General features: G+C 44.5%; 1 protein-coding gene and 1 long non-coding RNA gene across 3 annotated transcripts in view; one reads left to right on the forward strand and one right to left on the reverse strand.

Annotated features, from left to right (window-relative positions):
- LOC150040587 (uncharacterized) overlaps positions 1 to 18684 on the reverse strand; it is a 91117-nt gene extending 72433 nt beyond the window's left edge. For both annotated transcript variants that reach the window (XR_016533789.1, XR_016533788.1), the window contains exons 1-3: positions 18633 to 18684; positions 14526 to 14650; positions 8594 to 8692 (exon numbers count right to left, since the gene is read on the reverse strand). This is a non-coding gene — a long non-coding RNA (uncharacterized LOC150040587). The remainder of the gene's footprint in view (positions 1 to 8593; positions 8693 to 14525; positions 14651 to 18632) is intronic.
- A 133-nt stretch (positions 18685 to 18817) lies between these two features.
- Positions 18818 to 20395, forward strand: LOC150040588 (protein Red-like). The gene has a single exon (XM_090326586.1). It carries the CDS (start codon positions 18818 to 18820, stop codon positions 20393 to 20395), a length of 1578 nt encoding a protein of 525 aa, XP_090182712.1.
- Positions 20396 to 20795: the final 400 nt, after the last annotated feature.

A 20795-nucleotide genomic window follows, 5' to 3' on the forward strand; every position in this document is an offset into this window, starting at 1 on the left:
GCTGACCAGCAGCACCCCTCGATGCATCAACGACAGCCTCGCTGGATACCACTTGTCCTGTGTGCAAGAGACACACCAGCATTGGGAGAAGTCAAATGGGAAGGGACATGTATAGCAAATACTTTACTATGCCTGAGATGGCTCAAGCCGACAGAACAACCAATGTGAGCCACAGACTACATACAAAATGTTCTACCTTGCCTGCTTGTCTACTTGCCTGCCTGCCTGCCTGCCTGCCTTCCTTCCTTCCTTCCTTCCTTCCTTCCTTCCTTCCTTCCTTCTCTCCTTCCTTCCTGTACTAGGAATTGAACTTAAGGCTTCATCAATTACTGAACCACTTAAGCCATACTCCTCAGCTCTTTTTGCTTTTATTTTTCAAATAGGGTCTCAAAAGTTGTCCAGGGTCAACCTTGGACTACCAACCACTTACCTCCATCTTTGAGAAGCTGAGATTACAGGCATGAGCTACCATGTCCAGCAATAGCCATATTACTTTCAAAAGTAAAAAGAGGTGAAATTGCCAGGCACCAGTGGCTACTGCCTATAACCTAGCTACTCAGAAGGCTTACATCTGAGGATCATAGTTTAAAGCCAGCCCACTAAAGGAAAGTACATGAGAATCTTTTTTTTTTGCTAGTCCTAGGGGTTGAACTCAGGGCCTGGGCACTGTCCTTGAGCCTTCTCAAGCCACAGTACCACTTCTAGTTTTTCTGTATATGTGGTACCCAGGAATCGAACTCAGGGCTTCATGCATGCTAGGTAAGCACTCTACCACTAGGCCACACTCCCAGCCCCATAAGACTCTTATCTCCAATTAATTACAAAAAAGCTGGAAGTAGAGCTGTGGCTCAAGTGGTAGGAGTAATAGCCTTGAGAGAGAGGGAAAAAAAAGCTCAGGAACAGTGTTCAGACCCTGAGTTCAAGTCCCAGTACTGACACAAACAAAATAGGTATAATTAATTTTAATAGCATATTTTAACCCAATATTACCACTTCAATGTATAATATATATAAACGATTAGTAATAAGACAATCTACACTGCTTTTTTCTACTGTCCTTGAAATTTAGTATGTATTTTTTAGTTCGGTTTTATTGTTTGGTATATATTTTCAACCTTACATATTTTATCTCAAATCAGAATAGAGGCATATCAAGTGCTTAATAGCTACATATGGCTAAGTGGTTTCTGAAGAGGCAAATTCAGGCTGGGAGGGGGGTAGTTCCAGAAGGAGTCTCAAAAGACAGCTAATGGTGGTTGCCCTTCAAAAGAACTTAATTGTAAGCACCAATGCATTTCTATTACTTGGATTATGTGACAATTGTATGGATTGCATCATTTTACCAGCACCAGGATTTGAACTCATGGCTTTGTACTTGCTCAGCATTGCTTGCTTAGTTGGCACTCGGCCACCTGGGCCATATTTCCATTCTTGTTTTTTGCTGCTTATTTCAGGAATAGATGCTCTGGGAGCTCTTGGAGCATCTGCACGGGCTGGTTTCAAACCTCAAGCCTCTGGACTTCCAAAGGCTAGGATTACAGGCAAGAGACTCTGCTGGATTGCATGTTTTAAGTATACCATGGTTTTTTTTTTTATGACAACATTCAGTTGTCAAGGAAGAGAAAAACAGCACACACACACACACACACACACACACACACACACACACAGAGCTAACACCACTGTAAGGTAGCAACCTACTGGGAGAAGATCCACCCTGCTTCTGAAGAAGTGACCTGACCAAACAGACAGTTCTGGACAAGAATTCTCATCTGAGTGACATATATAAATCTTACTAAAACACTGAACCCCTCAAAGCACTGTAAACAGATACGGTCAAAGTGTACACTTTGGAGGGCACAGCTTCTACATACAAGGCACCAAAGAAAATCACCAATGAATAAAATTGCCTTTGGAAATGTGGGGCTGAGGGTGTCCTTCAGAGGTACAGCACGTGTTTAATACGGGAGAAGTGCTGTGCTGGATTCAACCCTCAAGATGAGCAAAAAGAAAAGAAAAGAATGGAGGAAAAGAATACAGAAAAGAATGAAACAGCCACCTGAGCCGGTTGCTGGTGACTCACACATGTAAATCCTGCCTACTCAGGAGACTGAGATCTAAGGATCATAGTTCAAAGGTATGTGGGAACGCATAGCCTTAGAACACTCACTCCGTGAGGCTGGGTTAAAACCATCCAACAGCCGGGTGCTGGTGGATGTAATCCTAGCTAGAGCCTGTGAGGCTCTTATCTCCAATTCACCATCAGAAAACCAGAAATGGTGCTGTGGCTCAAAGTGGTAGAGCACTAGCCTTGAGCAGAAGAGCTCAGAGACAGTACCCAGGCCCCGAGTTCAAGCCCCATGACTGATAAAATAAAATAAAAAGAATACAGGATAGCAATCTCAGGCTCAGCCTAAATTTTCAATGGCCTGGACCCTAGTTCTCAGGGCAATTCTCTGATGGAGTAGTTGGCTCATAGGCAGAGCCATGATGTGTGGGAGAATATGAATGCGACAGGCTAGTGTCTCTTGAAAAGATTGGAGAGTCCCAGCTGAATTGAAAGGAACTGTGGCAAGAGAAGATTTGTGACTTCTATCTCAGCTTATTCTCTGCATAAACTCGTGGGCAGAATCACCCTGTGATATAAACGTTTTTCTCACTGTGCAAAATGAACACAGTTGAACTGATCAATTTTAATGGGGCATATGATATAACCTCACTATATCTTGTTATGGACATATAAAGAAAGAAGAATGGGAACTGGATGCTGATAGCTCATACCTATAACCCTAACTACTCTGGAGGCTGATATCTGAAGGATTGCTGCTTGAAACCAGCTTGGGCTGAAAAGTCTATGAGACTCTTATTTCCAATTAACCACCAAAAAAGTTGGAAGTGGAGCTGCAGCTCAAGAGTGCTAGCCTCGAGCAAAATGGCTCATTGACAATGCACTGGCCTTGAGTCTGGGTCCCAGGACAGGCACATATATACACAAAGAAGAATGTACAGCCCTATACACCACCATTTCCCCCCCCATCTCTGTCTCTGTCTCTGTCTCTATCTCTGTCTCTGCCTCTCTCTCTGTCTCTATCTCTCTCTGCCTCCCTCTCTCTCTCTGTCTCTCTCTCTCTGTCTCTCTCTCTGTCTCTGTCTCTCTCTCTCTGTCTCTGTCTCTCTCTCTGTGTCTCTCTGTCTCTGTCTCTCTCTCTCTCTCTCTCTCTCTCTCTCTCTCTCTCTCTCTCTCTCTCTCTCTCTCTCTCTCTCTCTCTCTCCCCCTTTGGTTGGTTGTGGGACTTGAACTCTGGGCCTGGGTTATATCTCTTGAGCTCTTCAGCTCAAGGCTAGTGCTCTACCACTTGAGCCAGAGCACCACTTCCCACCATTTTCTTTTTACAATACATGATAACAGCACAAATTTCTTTTGCTTTTTTTTTGCTTTTCTACATGTGTGTGTGTGTGTGTGTGTCTGTGTGTGTGTGTCTGTGTCTGTGTTTGTGTGTACATATATACACATATAGTTGGGGGATATTTGGATATTTGTACATTTTCCTCAATGGACAGCCTAAAAAAAATTCTATTTTTTTCTTTTGTCAGTCATAGGGCTTGAACTCAGAGCCTGGGCAATGTCTCTGAGCTCTTTTTGTTCATTTTGAGCCACAGACCCATTTCCAGTTTTCTGGGGGTTCACTGAAGATAAGACTCATGCAAACTTTCCTGTCTTGGCTGGCTTTGAACCTTGATCCTTAGATCTCAGCTTCCTGAGTAGCTAAGATTACAGGGATGAGCCACCAACACCCAGCTTGAACATAAATTCTGTATTTCTTCTGTCATCTAGAAATAACTGAATAAACCGGTGCTTGCCCCTTATGAAGATGACCCACACAGGCCTCTCTGGCTCTCATTGGCCTCCTAAAAGAGGAAATGGAAGCACTCTCCTTCAAGTCAAGTATATTCAATTTATATCCCATGCAAAAGAATGAGGAAGCTAGAGGCCAGGATTGTGGCCTAGTGGTACAGTGCTTGCCTAGCATGCACAAAGCCCTGGGTTCAATTCCTCACTACCACATACACAGAAAACCTGGAAGTGGTGCTGTGGCTCAAGTGGTAGAACACTAGCCTTGAGAAAGCTCAAGCACAGTGCCCAGGCCCTGAGTTCAAACTCTAAGCCTGGCAAAAAGAAAAGAACAAGGAAGACATTAGAAACAGGCTGTTCATTCTGAGACCCATGGTCCTGTGGGTCCTCCAGAGGACAGCAGTTCACCCCACCCTCACACACTGGTGCCATTACCCACTGAGTCTCAAAAAGTTACAGATGTCTCCTGAAGCAATGGTTCCCCAGGAACTCAGGCAGTCCCTTCCCTTTCCCTTCAGACTGCCATCCTGTGGTAGTTACCACGCCGGGCAGGCAGCTGGCCCAGCCCAATTACCTTCCTTGGGCAATAGGAGAGGCTCCTACACACACTGTGCGTCTTTCTAGAAGCTCACATAGCCTCAGAACCCTCACTCCATGAGGTCGAGTTGAAAGCATCCAACATGTGGGTGCTGGTGGATGTAATCCTAGTTAGTCAGGAGCTGAGATCTAAAGATCAAGGTTTGCAGCCAGCCTAGGCAGGAAAGTCTATGTGACTCTTACTTCCAATTAACCACCAGAAAACTGGAAGTGGTGCTGTGGCTCAAATGATAAGAGTGCTAGCCTTGAACTGAATATCTCAGGGACAGCGCTCAGGCCCTGGGTTCAAGCCCCACAATTGACAAAGGAAAAAAAAAAAGCCTAGAACAATCCATTGCGGCAGTTTCTGAACATGCCAATGTGTATCACCCCTTCCCATTTTCTTTCCTGCTCCATATACTTAGGGAGACAAATGACTTTGCTTAAGGGTTACAGGTTCGGGTCCCCAGGGAAGAGACACTGAGCAGAGATCCATGTGCTTGTCTCTGTCAGTTTTCTGTTATTATAACTGAATATGCAAGGCTGGGTGATATACAAAGATGAGAGGTTTATGTAGCTCACAGTTTTACAGGCTAGAAATCCAAGAACACAATGCCAGCATCTGCTGGCTATATCCAGGAAGGGCCTCATAAGTGCATCATAATTCGACAGAAGCATCCTAGCATGGCATGGCAGCTTGAGCAATATGTCTTCCCCTAAGAGTGATTACCATGCTTACCTTACCCAAGGCACCCAGCTACTGAGGGACATAAGTGCTACCGAAAGCATTCTGTGTGACCTGTGCCCTACTCCTGCTCTCCTAGCGGCCCTCCACTTCCACTGGTTCCTCTCAGATCTTTTTTTTTGTCACTTGTGGGGCTTGATCTCTGGGCATGGGTGCTGTCCCTGAGCAATTCAGCTCAAGGGTAGTGCTCTACCACTTGAACCACAGTGCCACTTCCTGTTCTCTGGTGGTTACTTGGAGATGACTCTCACAGACTTTGGTGCCCAAGCTGGCTTTGAACTTTGATCCTCAGATCTCAGTCTCCTGAGTAGCTAGAATTATAGACATGAGCCACTAGCACGTGGCTGTCTCAGATCTTCTGGGGGGTGGGAATGAGCGTTTTGGAATCCAGAGCTGTTCCAGCTACAACCTAGACTAAGACACAGGAGCCCTCATCCAGGTTAAAAAAAAAAAGAATATGTGGAAACAGCCCAGATGCCCTACTATAGATAAAATGGATCAGAAAATGTGGTACATATACACAATGGAATTTTACACAGACATTAGAAAGAATACTATTATATTATTTGCAGGGAAATGGATGGATTGAGAACACATTATATTAAGTGAGTTAAGTGAAGCTCAGAGACAATCGGCGCATGTTTTTTTCTCATATGTAGAAGCTAGATCTAAAATACACTGAAGGGGCCAGGAATGTGGTCTACTGGTATTTTATTTTCTTTGTTGCTTTTTCCCCCTTTTCTGTTTGTCCTGTTCCTTTCATCTGTCTTTGAGAGGGTAAGGCAGGCACAGAAATAGAAGGACAAAGGGTAGACAAATGGAGCAATGGTACTCACTGGATACTACGTGGAAAATGAACTACACAACTCGTGGATGGGGATGGAAGGGAAAAACTGGGAGAGAGCAAGTGAAGGAATTACAAAGAAGAAGAAGAAGAAGAAGAAGAAGAAGAAGAAGAAGAAGAAGAAGAAGAAGAAGAAGAAGAAGAAGAGGAGGAGGAGGAGGAGGAGGAGGAGGAGGAGGAGGAGGAGGAGGAGGAGGAGGAGGAGGAGGAGGAAGAAGAAGAAGAAGAAGAAGAAGAAGAAGAAGAAGAAGAAGAAGGAGAAGAAGAAGAAGGAAGAAGAAAGAAGAGGAAGGAAGAAGGAAGAACAAAGAAGAAGGGGAAGGGGAGGAGGAGAAGGAGAAGGAGGAGGAGGAGAAGGAGAAGAAGAAGAAGAAGAAGGAGAAGGAGAAGGAGAAGGAGAAGAAGGAGAAAGAAGGAAGAAGAAGAAGAAATAATGTAGGCCAGGAGTTTGGCCTAGTGGTAGAGTGCTTGCCTAGCATGCACAAAGACCTGGGTTCCATTCCTCAGTACCACATACATAGGAAAAGCTGGAAGTGTTGCTGTGGCTCAAGAGGCAGAGCTCTAGCCTTGAGAAAGCCCAAGGACAGTGCTCAGGCCCTGAGTTCAAGCCCTGCGACTGGCCAAAAAAAAAAAAAAGTAAAAACTATGCCAAGTACCATACTCTGGCGTGTCAGATACTCTAAGCCCCAATAAAAGCTTGCATTTGTAGAGGATTCTCATTAGTGCAATAGTGTGTGTGTGTGTGTGTGTGTGTGCGTGTGCGTTTTTACTGCAATAGTGTGTGTGTGTGTGTGTATGTGTGTTTGTACTTTTTACTGAAAAACTTAAGGGTGCCAGGCATTGATAGTGGCTCATCCCTGTAATCCTAGCTACTCGGGGGGCTAAAATCTGAGAATCCAATTAACCACGAAAAAGTCAAAGTAGCCTGTGGTTCAAGTGGTAGAGTGCTACCCCAGGAATGGTACACTCACACACACAACTCTAAGAGTGCCTAGACCTCTGCCTGGAAGTTTTCAAGTTTGAGTCTTTCCTTTTTCAGTGATGAGGATAGAAGCCAGGGCCTTATGCACTAAGCAGGAACTCTACCACTGAGTCCCATCCTAGCCCCGGCCTTATGTACAATCTGAGCTGAACTAATTTTTTAAACTAGTAAAAGCATAAAAAGAAAAATATGCCCTCCATGTTACAATGAACAAGTGTCTGATCTCCTCAAAATAAACTCAAAAGTGTGAAACTGTCATTTCCAGTTCGAAAATCCTTCAAGTTTGAAGTTACAGAAAACCAAAAGGTAAGTGGCAATTCATAAGCTTTCAGAATAAACTCTTCTGGATGCCCATGTAAGACCTCAAATGAAACATAAATCAAGTCATTCTTAGAAAGATGGCAAATAGATGGAAGTGGAACAATAAAATCTATTGAAATGGTTTTAAGAAGGGAGTGATGGGGCCGGGAGTTTGGCCTAGTGGTTAAAGTGCTTGCCTAGCATGCATGAAGACCCGGGTTCGATTCCTCGGTACCACATATATAGAAAAAAGCCGGAAGTGGTGCTGAGGCTCAAGTGGTAGAGCTCTAGCCTTGAGAAAGTCCAAGGACAGTGCTCAGGCCCTGAGCTCAAGCCCAGGACTGGCAAAAAAAAAAAAAAGAAGGGAGTGATGATGAGAGTGAGGTGGATCAGAATGCATGGTATGCACACATGGAAATATCACAATAAAACCCCCTCGTGCAACGAAGGCACTCTGTTTTTATGCCTTAAGTTACAAAAGAGGAGGAAGATAACTGGTTTCAGAGGCTCCTGTTCATAATCCTAGTCCTCAGAAGACTGAAATCTGAGGATCTCAGCTCAGCCTGACATGGAAATCCATGAGATTCGTATCTCCAGTTAGCCACCAAAAAGGCCAGAAGTGGATCTGTGGCTCTAGTAGTAGAATGCTAGAGTTGAGTAAAAAAAGCTCAAGGGCAATACCATGGCCCTGAGTTCAAGCTCCAGGCCACACACACACACACACACACACACACACACACACACACACACACACACACGTAAAGCCAGGCATGGTCGCACACGTCTGTGATTGTAGCACTGGAGAGGCTAAGGCAAGAGAATTAAGAGTTCTCTCAAAAAAAAGGCAAATTTTAACTAGTTTCAAGGTTTGACACTGAAGGTATTAAAACTAAACACCAAGTTGGTTTTCTTCTACTTCCTTTCTCTTCTTTTTCTTTTCTTTTCCTTTTTTTTTTTTTGAGATGAGGTCTCACTGTCTTACCCATGCAGGTCTCAAGCTCTTGGGTTCAAGCAACCCTACTGCCTCAGCCTCTGGAGTAGCTGGAACTCCAAATGCAGATCATCATACCAGACCTTTTTTTTGCCAGTCCTGAGGCTTGAACTCAGGGCCTGGGCGTTGTCCCTGAGCTTCTTTTGCTCATGGCTAGCACTCACCACTTGATCTACAGCACCAATTCTGGCCTTTTCTGCTTATATGGTACTGAGGAATCAAACCTAGGGCTTCACGCATAGTAAACAAGTACTCTATCATTAAGCTACAATCCCAGATCCATACCAGACTTTTAACCCTACCTTTTACTGTGTTTATCTGCCCAACTGTAAGCAGAAAGATGTGTTGTCCACTTCTGAGTGTTGATCTAGTGTGGGAAATGTAAGGAAGCTCAATCAAACCTAAGGAGAAAAAGCACACAAGCAGATTTGGTAGGACAGGTTTTACTAGGTGCAAGTTAAATCACTACATACAGCTTTTGTTGTTCAACATTAGAAAAAGATATTTAGCCATCACTGGGTGCCTCACACCTGTAATCCTAACTACTCAGGAGGCTGTGATCTGAGGATCGAGGTTAGAAGCCAGCCCTGGCAAGAAGTCCATGAGACTTTTTTGTTGTTGTTTATTTTTTGCCAGTCTTGGGCTTGGGCTCAGAGCCTGAGCACTGTCCTTAGGTTTTCTCAAGGCTTCCCACGGCACCACTTCTGGCTTTTTTTTCCTGTTTGTAGTACCGAAGAATCAAACCCGGGTCTTCATGCATGCTCGGCAAGCATTCTACCACTAGGCCAAACTGCCCGCCCCTCCATGAGACTTTTAACTTCAATTATTTACCCCACCCCCCCAAACAAACAGAAATGGAGCAGGGGCTCAGAGTAGAACACTAAGCCAGACACAGTGGCTCATGCCTGTAATCCTAGCTACTCAGGAGGCTGAGATCTGAGGATCCTGGTTCAAAACCAGCCCAGGCACTAAAAAGTCCTGTGAGATTCTTATCTCTAATTAACTATCAGAAAATCAGAAGTGACACTGGGTCTCAAGGGTTAGAGTGGAAGCCTTAGGCTGAAGAGCTCAGGGACAGAGTTCAGCCCCAGGTCCAGAGTTCAGGCCCCATGACCTACAAATAAATAAAGAAAAGAAAAGGAAAGAAAAGAAAAAGAGTACAGCACTAGCTTTGAACAAAAACAACTCCAGGGACAGCACCCAAACCCTGAGTTCAAGCCCCAGGATCAGCACGCACACACACACACACACACACACACACACACACACACACACACAGATATTTAATATTTTCAAATGTATATGAACACAGACAGCAGGGGAAGCCTGATGAATTTACATCATCTAGAATAACTATTGTCCATTTACGGCAAACCCGGTGTCATCTATTACCTGCTTTTTCTTCTCCTACCTCTTCCCTACTAGAATTATTTGGTGTGTGCCAGGATTTGGGCTTCAACTCCGGACTTTCTTTGCCATTTGCTTGGCCGGCAATCGACTGCTTGAGCAATAACTCTACTTTCTACTGGTTCACTGGAGAGAAGAGTCTCATGAACTTTACTGCCTGGGCTGGGTTCCAACCTTGATCCTCAGATCTCAGACTCCTGAGTAGCCAGGATTACAAGCATGAGGCACCAGCACCTAGATCCTACTAGAAATTAGGAAGCACTTCCCAGACATTGGATTACTGTATCCACAAACACTGTAATGTATGTCATTTGGAGAGAAGAAATCATTGCATGCATAATCACAACATTAATATCCCCCCTCAACAAATAATTCACATCAATATCTTTTTTTTTTTACAGTCCTGGCTTGAGCTCAGGGTTGGAGCACTGTCCTTGGGCTTTCTCAAGGCTAGATCTCTACCACTTGAGCCACAGAACCACTTCTGGCTTTTCTTCTATGTATGTGGTACCGAGGAATGGAATACAGGTCTTTGTGCATGCTAGGCAAGCATTCTAGCACTAGGCCAAACTCCTGGCCCAATATCAATATCTTAACAGCATTCAGTCTCTATTCAAATTTGCTGCTTGAGGAGCCACCTGCCCAGATTAATTTTTTTTAAGTCTAGTTTCTCCCTTGGGGCCCTTTCTCTGGTGAATTATGCAAGATGTAAATCTGATTCCAACTCTGTCTTCTTCAAGGAGAAAAAAGAAAACAGAAAAAAAAAAGAGAACCATCAGGCCATCGCCCTGTAGACAAGAATTTTCCTGATAAAAGTAAGTGGCCTTTTCCCATCCAACCAGAGAATCTACTGCTAGCCCCACTCAGGCCTAGGCCCCAGCATTCACTTACCAAGAAAGGTCTGGGAGAAAACACTAAGCTGGGATCCTAAGCAGATGGCTCTGACGCTTTTCCTGGAATGCTCAGCTCTGTTCCACTACGTCCTGACTACCCTAGAGGTCTTGTAAACCCAGACATACCCCATAAAATTCTGCCTTTCCCAGCAATAAGCTATGGTGGGTTTTCTCAAGTGTTCCCACATCTCCTCCCTGGCAGCTGATGGCCCCTCCCCCAGGATCCTCTCAACCTATCAGAAAAGAGTGCTAGCTTTGAGCAAAAGAAAGTGAAGGACTGAGGCTCCACCCACTTCATCTCAGGAATTTAAGAGGTTTGCATACTGAGGGCTACTAGAAGGGCTAGTAAAAGGGCTGTAATATTTCTGACAGAGGGCCGGGAGTTTGGCCTAGTGGTTAAAGTGCTTGTCTAGCATGCATGAAGACCCGGGTTCGATTCCTCGGTACCACATACATAGAAAAAAGCCGGAAGTGGTGCTGAGGCTCAAGTGGTAGAGCTCTGGCCTTGAGAAAGTCCAAGGACAGTGCTCAGGCCCTGAGCTCAAGCCCAGGACTGGTAAAAAAATATTTCTGACAGATAAACAGGGTCACCTGCTACCTCCACTCTTAGACAGCCCATATTGTTTTGCCTTCTTTTCAGTTGTTATTTAATTTTATTCATTTTGTGGGGAAGCAAGTAATATATTCACATGGTTCAAAATTCAAGATAAATGGTAGACTAGGAGCATGGCCTAGTGGTAGAGTGCTTGCCTAGCATACACAAAGCCCTGGGTTTAATTCCCTGGTACCACACAGGAAAAAAACTGGAATGGTGCTGTGGCTCAAGTGGTAGAACACTAGCCTTGAGAAAGCTCAAGGACAGTGCTGAGGCCCTGAGTTCCAGCCTCAGGACTGACAAAAAAAGATATACTGTCAGCTGTTCATATGTATGGGTTCTGTATCTGTGGATACAACACACTCACACACACAAACCACACATACACACACACACACACACACACACACACACACACACGAGCGTACATTGCTCCTGGGGCTTGAACTCAGGGCCTGGATTTTTTTCTTTGAAAGTTGTGGGGACTGAACTCAGGGCCTGAGCACTGTTGTTCGGCTTTCCTCAAGGCTAGAGCTCTACCACTTGAGCCACAGCACCACTTCTGGCTTTTTCTGTGTATGTGGTACTGAGGAATCGAACCTATGTCTTTATGCATGCTAGGCAAGCTCTCTACCACTAGGCCAAACTCCGAGCCCCATTCTTTTTCTCCTTATGGTTAGCATTCTACTATTTGAGCCACACCTCTACTTCCTGCTTTGGTTATTATTTGGAGATAAGAGGAAATGAACATCCTGCCTGGCTGGCTTTGAACTGCAATTCTCTTAGCCTTCTGAGTTGCTATGATTGCAGGCATAAAGGCACTGGTGTTCATCAGAAAATATTATTAAACAGTGTTAGTACTGAACATATGCAAACTTTCTCTTTACTGATACTAAGGCTTGAACTCGAGGACTCTCTCTCTCTCTCTCTCTCTCTCTCTCTCTCTCTCTCTCTCTCTCTCTCTCATTTTTTTTCACTCACAGCTGGTGCTCTAGCTCTTTTGCTGGTTAAAGATAAGAGTCTTGAGGACTTTTCTGCCTGGGCTGTCCTCCAACCTCAGTCTTCAGATCACAGTCTTCCAAGTAGCTGGAATTACAGGTATGAGCCACAGTCCTTACTAGACTTTTTTATTATTATTTTTTCCAAAACAACAGTATAGCAACTACTTACAAAGTATTTACCTTGCGTTAGGTGGTATAAACAAAGATAATTTAAGCATCCTAAACCAGCTGCCGGTGGCTCACATCTGTAAGCCTAGCTACTCAGGAGGCTTGGATCTGAGGATGGAAACCAGCCCAGACAAGGAAAGTCCCTGACACTTGTTATCTCCAAGGAATCACCAGAAAACCAGAAGTGACCCTGCAGCTCAAAAAGGTAGAGGGCTAACCTTGAACAAAAGAGCTCAGGGACAGTGCCCCAGGCCCTGTGTTCATGCTCCATGACTAAGGGTGGGGGGAAATCCTAGAGGATATACCTTAAGTACAAATAAAATGAAGTAAATCTCTGTTGTGTAAGATAAAGGATGCTAACATTGTAGCACACACATATCATCCCAGCACTCAAAGAGACAGAGGAAAAAGGATTTGAGGGTTCCAGGCCAGATTAGGTTACATAGTGAGACCCTGTCACAAAACAAGCAATACAATGGCCGAGAATGTGACTTAGTGGTAGAGTATTTGACTAGTATGCATCAGGCCCTGGGTTCGATTCCTCAGTACCACATAAAGAGCAAAAGTCAGAAATGGAGCTGGTGCTCAAGTGGTAGAGTGTTAGCCTTGAATAAAAGAAGCTCAGAGGGCCAGGAGTTTGGCCTAGTGGTAGAGTGCATAGCTTGCACGATTCCTGGTTCGATTCCTTGGTACCACATACATAGAAAAAAAAAAAAGAAAGAAAGCCAGAAGTGGTGCTGTGGCTCAATTGATAGAGCTCTAGCCTTGAGGAAACCCAAGGATAATGCTCAGGCCCTGAGCCCAAGCCCAGGACTGGCAAACAAACAAACAAATGAAGCTCAGAGACTGTGCCAACGCTCTGAGTTCAAGCCCAGGACTGGCACAAAACAAAAATACTTTCTAACAATAGGGTTTTGTCTATTCCTTTGGCATACCACACCTGTAACAATGATGGTGAGCTACTGAGACCCATCCAAAGAGGTTAAAGGTCAAGTTGAGGTCTAGGTGAGAATCCCAAAAGAGGACCTGGGAAAACAGCACCATATATCATCAGTTTCTAGCACTTTCTCTGCAGTTTCAACCTTTCAGATAATTCTCTTTAGAAATACTGGGATAAAGCCCAGAGCAGCTGCTTATGCCTGTAATCCTAGCTACTCAGGAGGCTGAGATCTGAGAATCGTGGTTCAAAGCCAGCTGGGTACTATAGCACAAGAGACTTTTTTGTTGATTTTTGTTTTGTTTTTTATTGTCAGGTTAATGTATAGAGGGGTTACAATTACATTCATCAGGTAATAGGTGCATTACTTCTCACACATTGATACCCCTTCATGTTTTTGTCCCCGTTTCCCCCTCCACCCTCTCCACTCCATCCCTGCATCCTCCTTCCCTTCCCTATTTCAGTCCTGGGGCTTGAATTCAGGGCCTGAGCACTGTCTTTGGGCATTCTCAAGGCTAGAGCTCTACCACTTGAGGCACAGCATCACTTCTGGCCTTTTTTCTATGTATGAGGTATAGAGGAATCGAACCCGGGTCTTCATGTATGCTAGGTAAGCAATCTACCACTAGGCCAAACTCCTGGCCCCCCTTCCCTATTTCAAATAAACAAATAAATACTCTCATCTCCAATTAATCATTAAAAAGGAAAATGGGAAGTGGGGCTATGGCTCAAGTGATAGGGTGGTAGACTTGAGCTGAAGAGCTTGGGGACGGGGCCCAGGCCCAGAGTTCAAGCCCATGATCCCCCACCACACACACACACACAAAGGAAGAAATACTGGGAGAAACTTGGGCTTTGGCTATTAATCAGACCTGGATTCAAGGGGAAAATGTGGCCAAACTGTAAGCTATGAAAATATTTTGTGCCAGGGGTGTGTGTGTGTGTGTGTGTGTGTGTGTGTGTGCATATACATATACATGCATATATACGCACATGTGTATGTGTATATACACATATACCCCATGACTGACCAAAAAAATCTGTGCAGAAATGGATGGTGGATGGTACTGTAAAGGCATAATACTGGATGCATTTTCAATGTCTGCTGAATCAGGTCTGGGAAAAATAAGATTATGATGCATTATATTGTGAAGTGACTCAAGTCTTTGGGCAAGGAATACATGAGATATCCTTGGAGGCACTTTACAGTTTTAGGTAAGTGGACATCCTTACCTTGCTCATAGGTGACAAGGGAAGTGGGTCTCTAGCTCAAATCAGCCACAGAGATGTGAACAAGCAGGCACAGCAGCAACTACACAAACTCTTCAGTGGACTCTGGGTGATGCCAGCTCTTGGTTCTGGGTAGGGGGGGAGGGTTGTAGGGCTTGAAATCTGGGCCTGCACGCTGTCTTTGAGCTCTTCAGCTCAAGGCTACCACCCTACCCCTTGTGCCACAGCCCCACTTCTGGTTTTCTGGTGGTTAATTGGAGATAAGAGTCTTACAGACTTTAGTGCTTGGGCTACCTTTGAACCAGCATCCTCAGATCTCAGCCTCCTGAGTAGCTAGGATTACAGTTGTGAGCCAGTGCATCCAGCAAGTTCTTGGTTCTTGCATCCAGGTTTGGTTTGAGGCAGCAGCTCAAGTGTTGTGCAAAAAGTATTTTGTTAGCTTTGAAGGTAGCATCCTAGAATCAGATTGTCTAAATTCATGGCGAGAAGAACCCCAAAGAGATTTATTTAGCCACAGGTGCTACTGAACATAAACTAGGTCTATCTCAATTTAACCATATCTCTTGAATACTTCCTGATTCAGCAAGAGTTCTTTTGTTTTGGTTTGCCATTGTTTTTCCTCTTCTCTGACCTGGGACTACAAACCTGGGTTTTGTGTTTGCTCACCAAGCTTTATACCAGTGAACAACACTCTCCAACCCCAATGAGAGTTGAATCCTTTTTTTTTCTTTATGGCCCTTCCTTTTCTTTTCTCTCTTTCTCTTTTCCTCCTTCCTTGCTTCTCTCTCTCTTTCCTTCCTTTTTACCTTCCCCCTTCCCTCCCTTCCTTCCTTCCTTCCTTCCTTCCTTCCTTCCTTCCTTCCTTCCTTCCTTCCCCCCCCTCTCTTTCTTTCTTTCTTTCCTTATGTTTTTTTTTCCACTTTTTCATCAGTCTCTGCCTGGAACTTATGATCATCTTGCTGCAATCCTGTCTCAGCCTTCTCAGTGCTGAAATTAAAGGTGTGCACCACGTAGCCCAACTAGCCGCCTATTTCTTTTTTTTTTCAGCTGTCTGGTGGAGTAGCCTATTTCTAGTAACGTTTAGCTTATGTTAGGTAGTTAGCAAAGCATGGGGTACAGAAAGGAGCTAAAATAGTCTAGATGAAGCCAGGCATGGTAGTTCGCACCTGTAAATCCCAGCTAGTCAGAAGGCTGAGATCTGAAGATTGGGGTTGAAAGCCAGCCCAGGTACTAAAGTCCATGAGACTCTTATCTTCATTAACCACTAGAAAAGCGGAAGTGTCATTGTGGCTCAAGGGTTAGGGCCATAGCCTTAAGTTGAAGAGCTCAGGGACAATGCCCAGGCCTAGAGTTCAAGTCCTACCACTGACACAAAAAATAGTGTAGATGAAATATATGGAGGAAATATTCTGACTCAAACTATTTTTAGAGTATTAATAATTTCCCAAGAGGGTACTATGGACTAAATAGCGCCCATGTTTACATCTGCTACACAATCTGTATTTAAAATAAATTATCCTTGCTGAATGCTACAAGCTCACTTGTATAATCCTAGCTACTTAAGAGGCTGAGATATCAGGATCAAGGTTTGAAATAAACGAGGGCAGGAAAGTCTGTGAGTCTCTCGTGACAGTCTCTCAGTCAGTCTCTCCCTCCCTCCTTCTCTCTCTCTCTCTCTCTCTCTCTCTCTCTCTCTCTCTCTCTCTCTCTCTCTCTCCTCGCCCTCTCCCTCTCCCTCTCCCTCTCCCTCTCCCTCTCCTCTCTTTATCAGTTGTGGGGCTTGATCCTCAGGGCCTGGGTGCTGTCCCTGAGATTTTTCCACTCAAGGCTAGTGCTCTGCCACTTTCAGCTACAGCTCCACATCCGATTTTCTGCTGGTTAATTTGAGATGAGTCTTACAGAGTTTCCTGGCTAGTCTGGTTTGAACTGTAGTCCTCAGATCTCAGTCTCCTGAGTAGGTAGGATTACAGTGGTAGCCATTCCTGACAGACTCCTGAGATTCTTATGTCTACTTAAGTACCAAAATACCAGAAGTGGAGCTGTGACTCAGGTGGTAGAATGCTATCCTTGAGTCCCCAGGCCCTGAGTCAAGCCCTAGGACCAGTACAAAAGAAAAGAAAAGAATAGAAGAGAAGAGAAGAGAAAAGAAAAGGTGGGGCTGGGAGTGTGGCTTAATGGTAGAGTGCTTGCCTACCATGCACAAAGCCCTGAATTCAATTCCTATACACCACATATACATAAAAAGCCTGAAGTGGTGCTGTGACTCGAGTGGGAGAGCACTATCCTTGAGAAAGCTCAATGACAGTACCCAGGCCCTGAGTTCAATCCCCAAGATGGGCAAAAAGGAAGGAAGGAAAGAAGGAAGGAAGGAAGGTAAGGAGAGAGAGGAAAGAAAGAAAGAAAGAAAGAAAGAAAGAAAGAAAGAAAGAAAGAAAGAAAGGAATAGCTGAACATCAGTGGCTCACAACTGTAATTCTAGCAACTGAGGAGGCTGAGATCTGAAGAAGAAAGCCTGCCCAGGCACAAAACTCCAAGAGACTTTTCTATCTTTCTTTCTTAATGTCTGTCTGTCTGTCTGTCTTTCTTTCTTTCTTTCTTTCTTTCTTTTCTTTCTTTCTTAATGTCTCTCTCTCCCTTTCTTTCTTTCTTTCTTTCTTTCTTTCTTTCTTTCTTTCTTTCTTTCTTTCTTTCTTTCTTTCTTTCTTTCTTTCTTTCTTTATCTTTGCCAGTCCTGGGGCTTGAACTCAGGGCCTGAACACTGTCCTTGGGCATTCTCAAGGCTAGAGATCTACCAGTTGAGCAACAGCACCACGTCTGGCTTTTTCTATGTATATGGTACCGAGGAATCAAACTCAGGTCTTTGTGCATGCTAGGCAAGCACTCTACTACTAGGCCAAACTCCTGGCCCTCCGAAAGACTCATTTCCAATAAACTATTTTTGTGTGTGGGGGTCATGGGGCTTGAACTTGGCCTGGGTGCTGTCGCTCAGCTCTTCAGCTCAAGGCTACCACCCTACCCTTGAGCCAATCCCCATTTCCCATTTTGTAGAGGTTAATTGGAGATAAAGAGTCTCAGGTAATTTTGTGCCAGGGCAGGCTTTGAACCTTGATCCTCAGATTTCAGCCTTCTGATTAATGAGGATTACAGGCATGAGCCACCCATGCCTGGTTTCCAATCAACTATTTTTTTTTTGCCAGTCCTGGGCTTGAGCTCAGGGCCTGAGCACTGTCCTTGGACTTTCTCAAGGCTAGAGGTCTACCACTTGAGCCTCAGCACCACTTCCGGCTTTTTTCTATGTATGTGGTACCGAGGAATCGAACCCGGGTCTTCATGCATGCTAGGCAAGCACTTTAACCACTAGGCCAAACTCCCGGCCCCCCAATCAACTATTTTTTTTTAAGCAGAACGGGTTCTATGGCTCAAGTAGTACTGTGGTTTGCCTTGAGCACAAGGAAGCTTAGGGGCCGTGCCCAGGCACTGAGCACCAGCCCCAGGACTAATCAGAAAAAAATAAAAGAAAAGAAAAAAGAAAGAAGGAAAACAGGGGGAGGAGGAAGGGAAAGGGTATAAATACATGAGAAAGGGTATTAAGTTTTGAGTAATAATGTGCCCACCACCTGACCAATGTAACTATAACCCCTCTATATATTATCCCGACAATAAAACACAATAAAAAAGACAAAAAAGAAAAGAAAGACAGACAGAAAGAAAGAAAAAGAAAGAAAGAAAGAAAGAAAGAAAGAAAGAAAGAAAGAAAGAAAGAAAGAAAGAAAGAAAATGAAAAAAAGAAAGCGAGGAAGACAGAGAGAAAGAGAGAGTGCCAGGCATGGTGGCTCATGCCTGTAATCCTCACTAATCAGAAGGCTGAGATCTGAGGATCAAGGTTCAAAGCCTGCCCTGGCACAAAATTACCTGAGACTGTTTATCTCCAATTAACCTCTTAAAAATGGGAAGTGGTGCCTGGCTCAAGGGTAGAGCGGTAGCCTTGAGCTGAGGAGGTCAGGGAAAACGACCAGGCCCAGAGTTCAAGCCCCATGACCCACAAAAAAGAGAGAGAGAAAGGGAGAGGGGGAAGGGAGGAAAGGAGAGGAAAAAAAGGAAAAAAAATACCCTTTTCCGGCTCCGCCATGCTCTCTGTCTGTGACGTGGGGGTGGGGAAGGGATTGAAAGCCTGGATCACAAAGCAGCATGGGACGTTCCACAGAGTATTATGAGGTGCGTCCGCAATGCTTTCTGGGAAGCAGCTTGGGGCTAAGGCCCCCTGAGCGCCTCAGCCTTTGCTCCTGCTGGGCCCGATGGCAAAGCAAGATTTTAAACTGTTTCCCGACTCTTGGGCCCTACGTGGTCAACACGGAGATGGTCCATTTTCCTTTCTGAAATCCAAACTCACCAATGAAGACTTGCGAAGACTTCGTGGGATTTCTCCTACTAAGTCTCGTTACCATGAGATCCCAGAAGAAGGCGAAGAAGAGAAAGAGCTGGCCCCCTTACGCTGGAAGTTCAGTTCTGCCAGGTTCTACCATCAAGGATTGGAGAGAGGTAAGGAGCCAGGCGAGAAATACGGAGATTATGCCAGGGATTGGAGAGCCAGAATGTCCAGGAATTATGAGGAAAGCCAGCCGATTAGTACCACCGGGATTTACCGTAGAGCTATGAGTGCCACCATAAATGTCACCAAATTCAATCTAGAGAAGCAAAAGCAATTCACCCAGGGGGGTGACCTGGAACACACCCATTATGGGAAAGGGAGGGATATTGCTTTGCTTCAAAGAATTCGATCTGAAACCGCTGGCAAAGACAGGAGATTGTTGGAAACCCCTCTGGATCTATGTGACAACAAAGAGGAGCCTGACTTGAAAACACAACTGGGTCGCAACATCTACGAAACACTATTCCAGAAGACCATGACTGATGCTGAACCGAATGAATTGTTCCAGCCACACCGCATGACCTACCTGGTAAACCTGAATGAAGACTCTGAATCGGATGTCCCACTCACCGTGATCCGAGACAAGGCTGATTGTCCCATCTTCGAGCCTTACACTGTAGTGAACACAAGTGACACCATCATCAACAAGCTCACTCAGGTATTTTCACGTGTCACGCAAGATAGCCATGGTAAGAAATACAGGAAGAAGGATCCAGCCGAGAAGAGACCTTTTGAAACCAGCAACACTTTTTACAGTTTGGGGGAACGTACCACCTCTATTCCCAAGACCAACTGGGACAAGATGATGGCGCGATCCAGGGAATACCGGGAAAGATACAAGGAACTGAACCGGGAGTGGCTTCGAGACCAATCCTTGAGGATGGGGAAGAAAAGGAGGTATCGATCCCTGGAGAAATCTAGAATTGCTCTCCAGAAAGAACTACAGTCGACCATGAAATTGATGAAGTCCTTGAGCATCCAGTCCTCTCGCCTGGAAAGTACTGACTCCCTGAAGAAGCTGGACATCAAGAAACACCTGGGGGATTACTATACTACCACCAGTTCCTACATGGAATGTTATCCTGCCACAGCGGGGGAGACCGTGGAGAATAACTACAAGGAAAAGATAGAGTTCCACGACAATGAGAGGGGTTACAGGAGAGATCCCTTACAACACAGGGATTTGGAAACTCAAGAAGAATTCAAGGAGTACCTGAGAAACAACATTTCCTCTCGAAATGTTAATGCCATGCTTGATGGGTGGAAAACCTGGAGGTTCAGGGAAGACTACGACAAAGCCAAGCGCCATCGCCAGCGAAAGAAGAAAGAAAGTAGAAAGCCTGAAGCCAAAAGACTAAAACACCCATCGCCAGTTGCAACCACTGAAGGTTCCCATGGCGTACTTTCTGACGTTCGCAACAAAGATACAAGAAACGTCATGTGAAAGTATACAAAATGAATACAAAATGATCACACTTACACTTGTGTGATCATTTGAGCCCATTAAAATTGAGTAACCTACAAAGAATAAATTTGTCACCACCACCCCAATGATGTCATAGAATGTAACTATTAAGAAAAAAAATCTTATATATAGCTGTTTCTTGTCATAGGAAGATAGTGGAGATATTTTTCAAGTAAAATAAGCATAATGTAACTATTCAAAGTAAACATGGTTTATTGTATTAAATAGGATTTTAGGTAGAATTATATGATTGAACAGGTAGAAAAATTTAGACAGATACAAAACTCACTGTTACTAAAGAGGGAAGACAAGGGATAGAAACTTTTCTCTCTATTCATTTGTGTATTTTGAAATGTTTTCTAAGTCTGTTATATTGGTA

This window comes from Megascapheus bottae, chromosome X (assembly GCF_031878675.1).
Source record: "Megascapheus bottae isolate mThoBot1 chromosome X, mThoBot2.hap1, whole genome shotgun sequence".
Taxonomy (NCBI): Eukaryota; Metazoa; Chordata; class Mammalia; order Rodentia; family Geomyidae; genus Megascapheus; species Megascapheus bottae.

Excerpts from the sequence above, each read along its gene's own strand:
- LOC150040588 (XM_090326586.1), top strand. The coding sequence starts at position 18,818 with ATGGCAAAGCAAGATTTTAAACTGTTTCCCGACTCTTGGGCCCTACGT.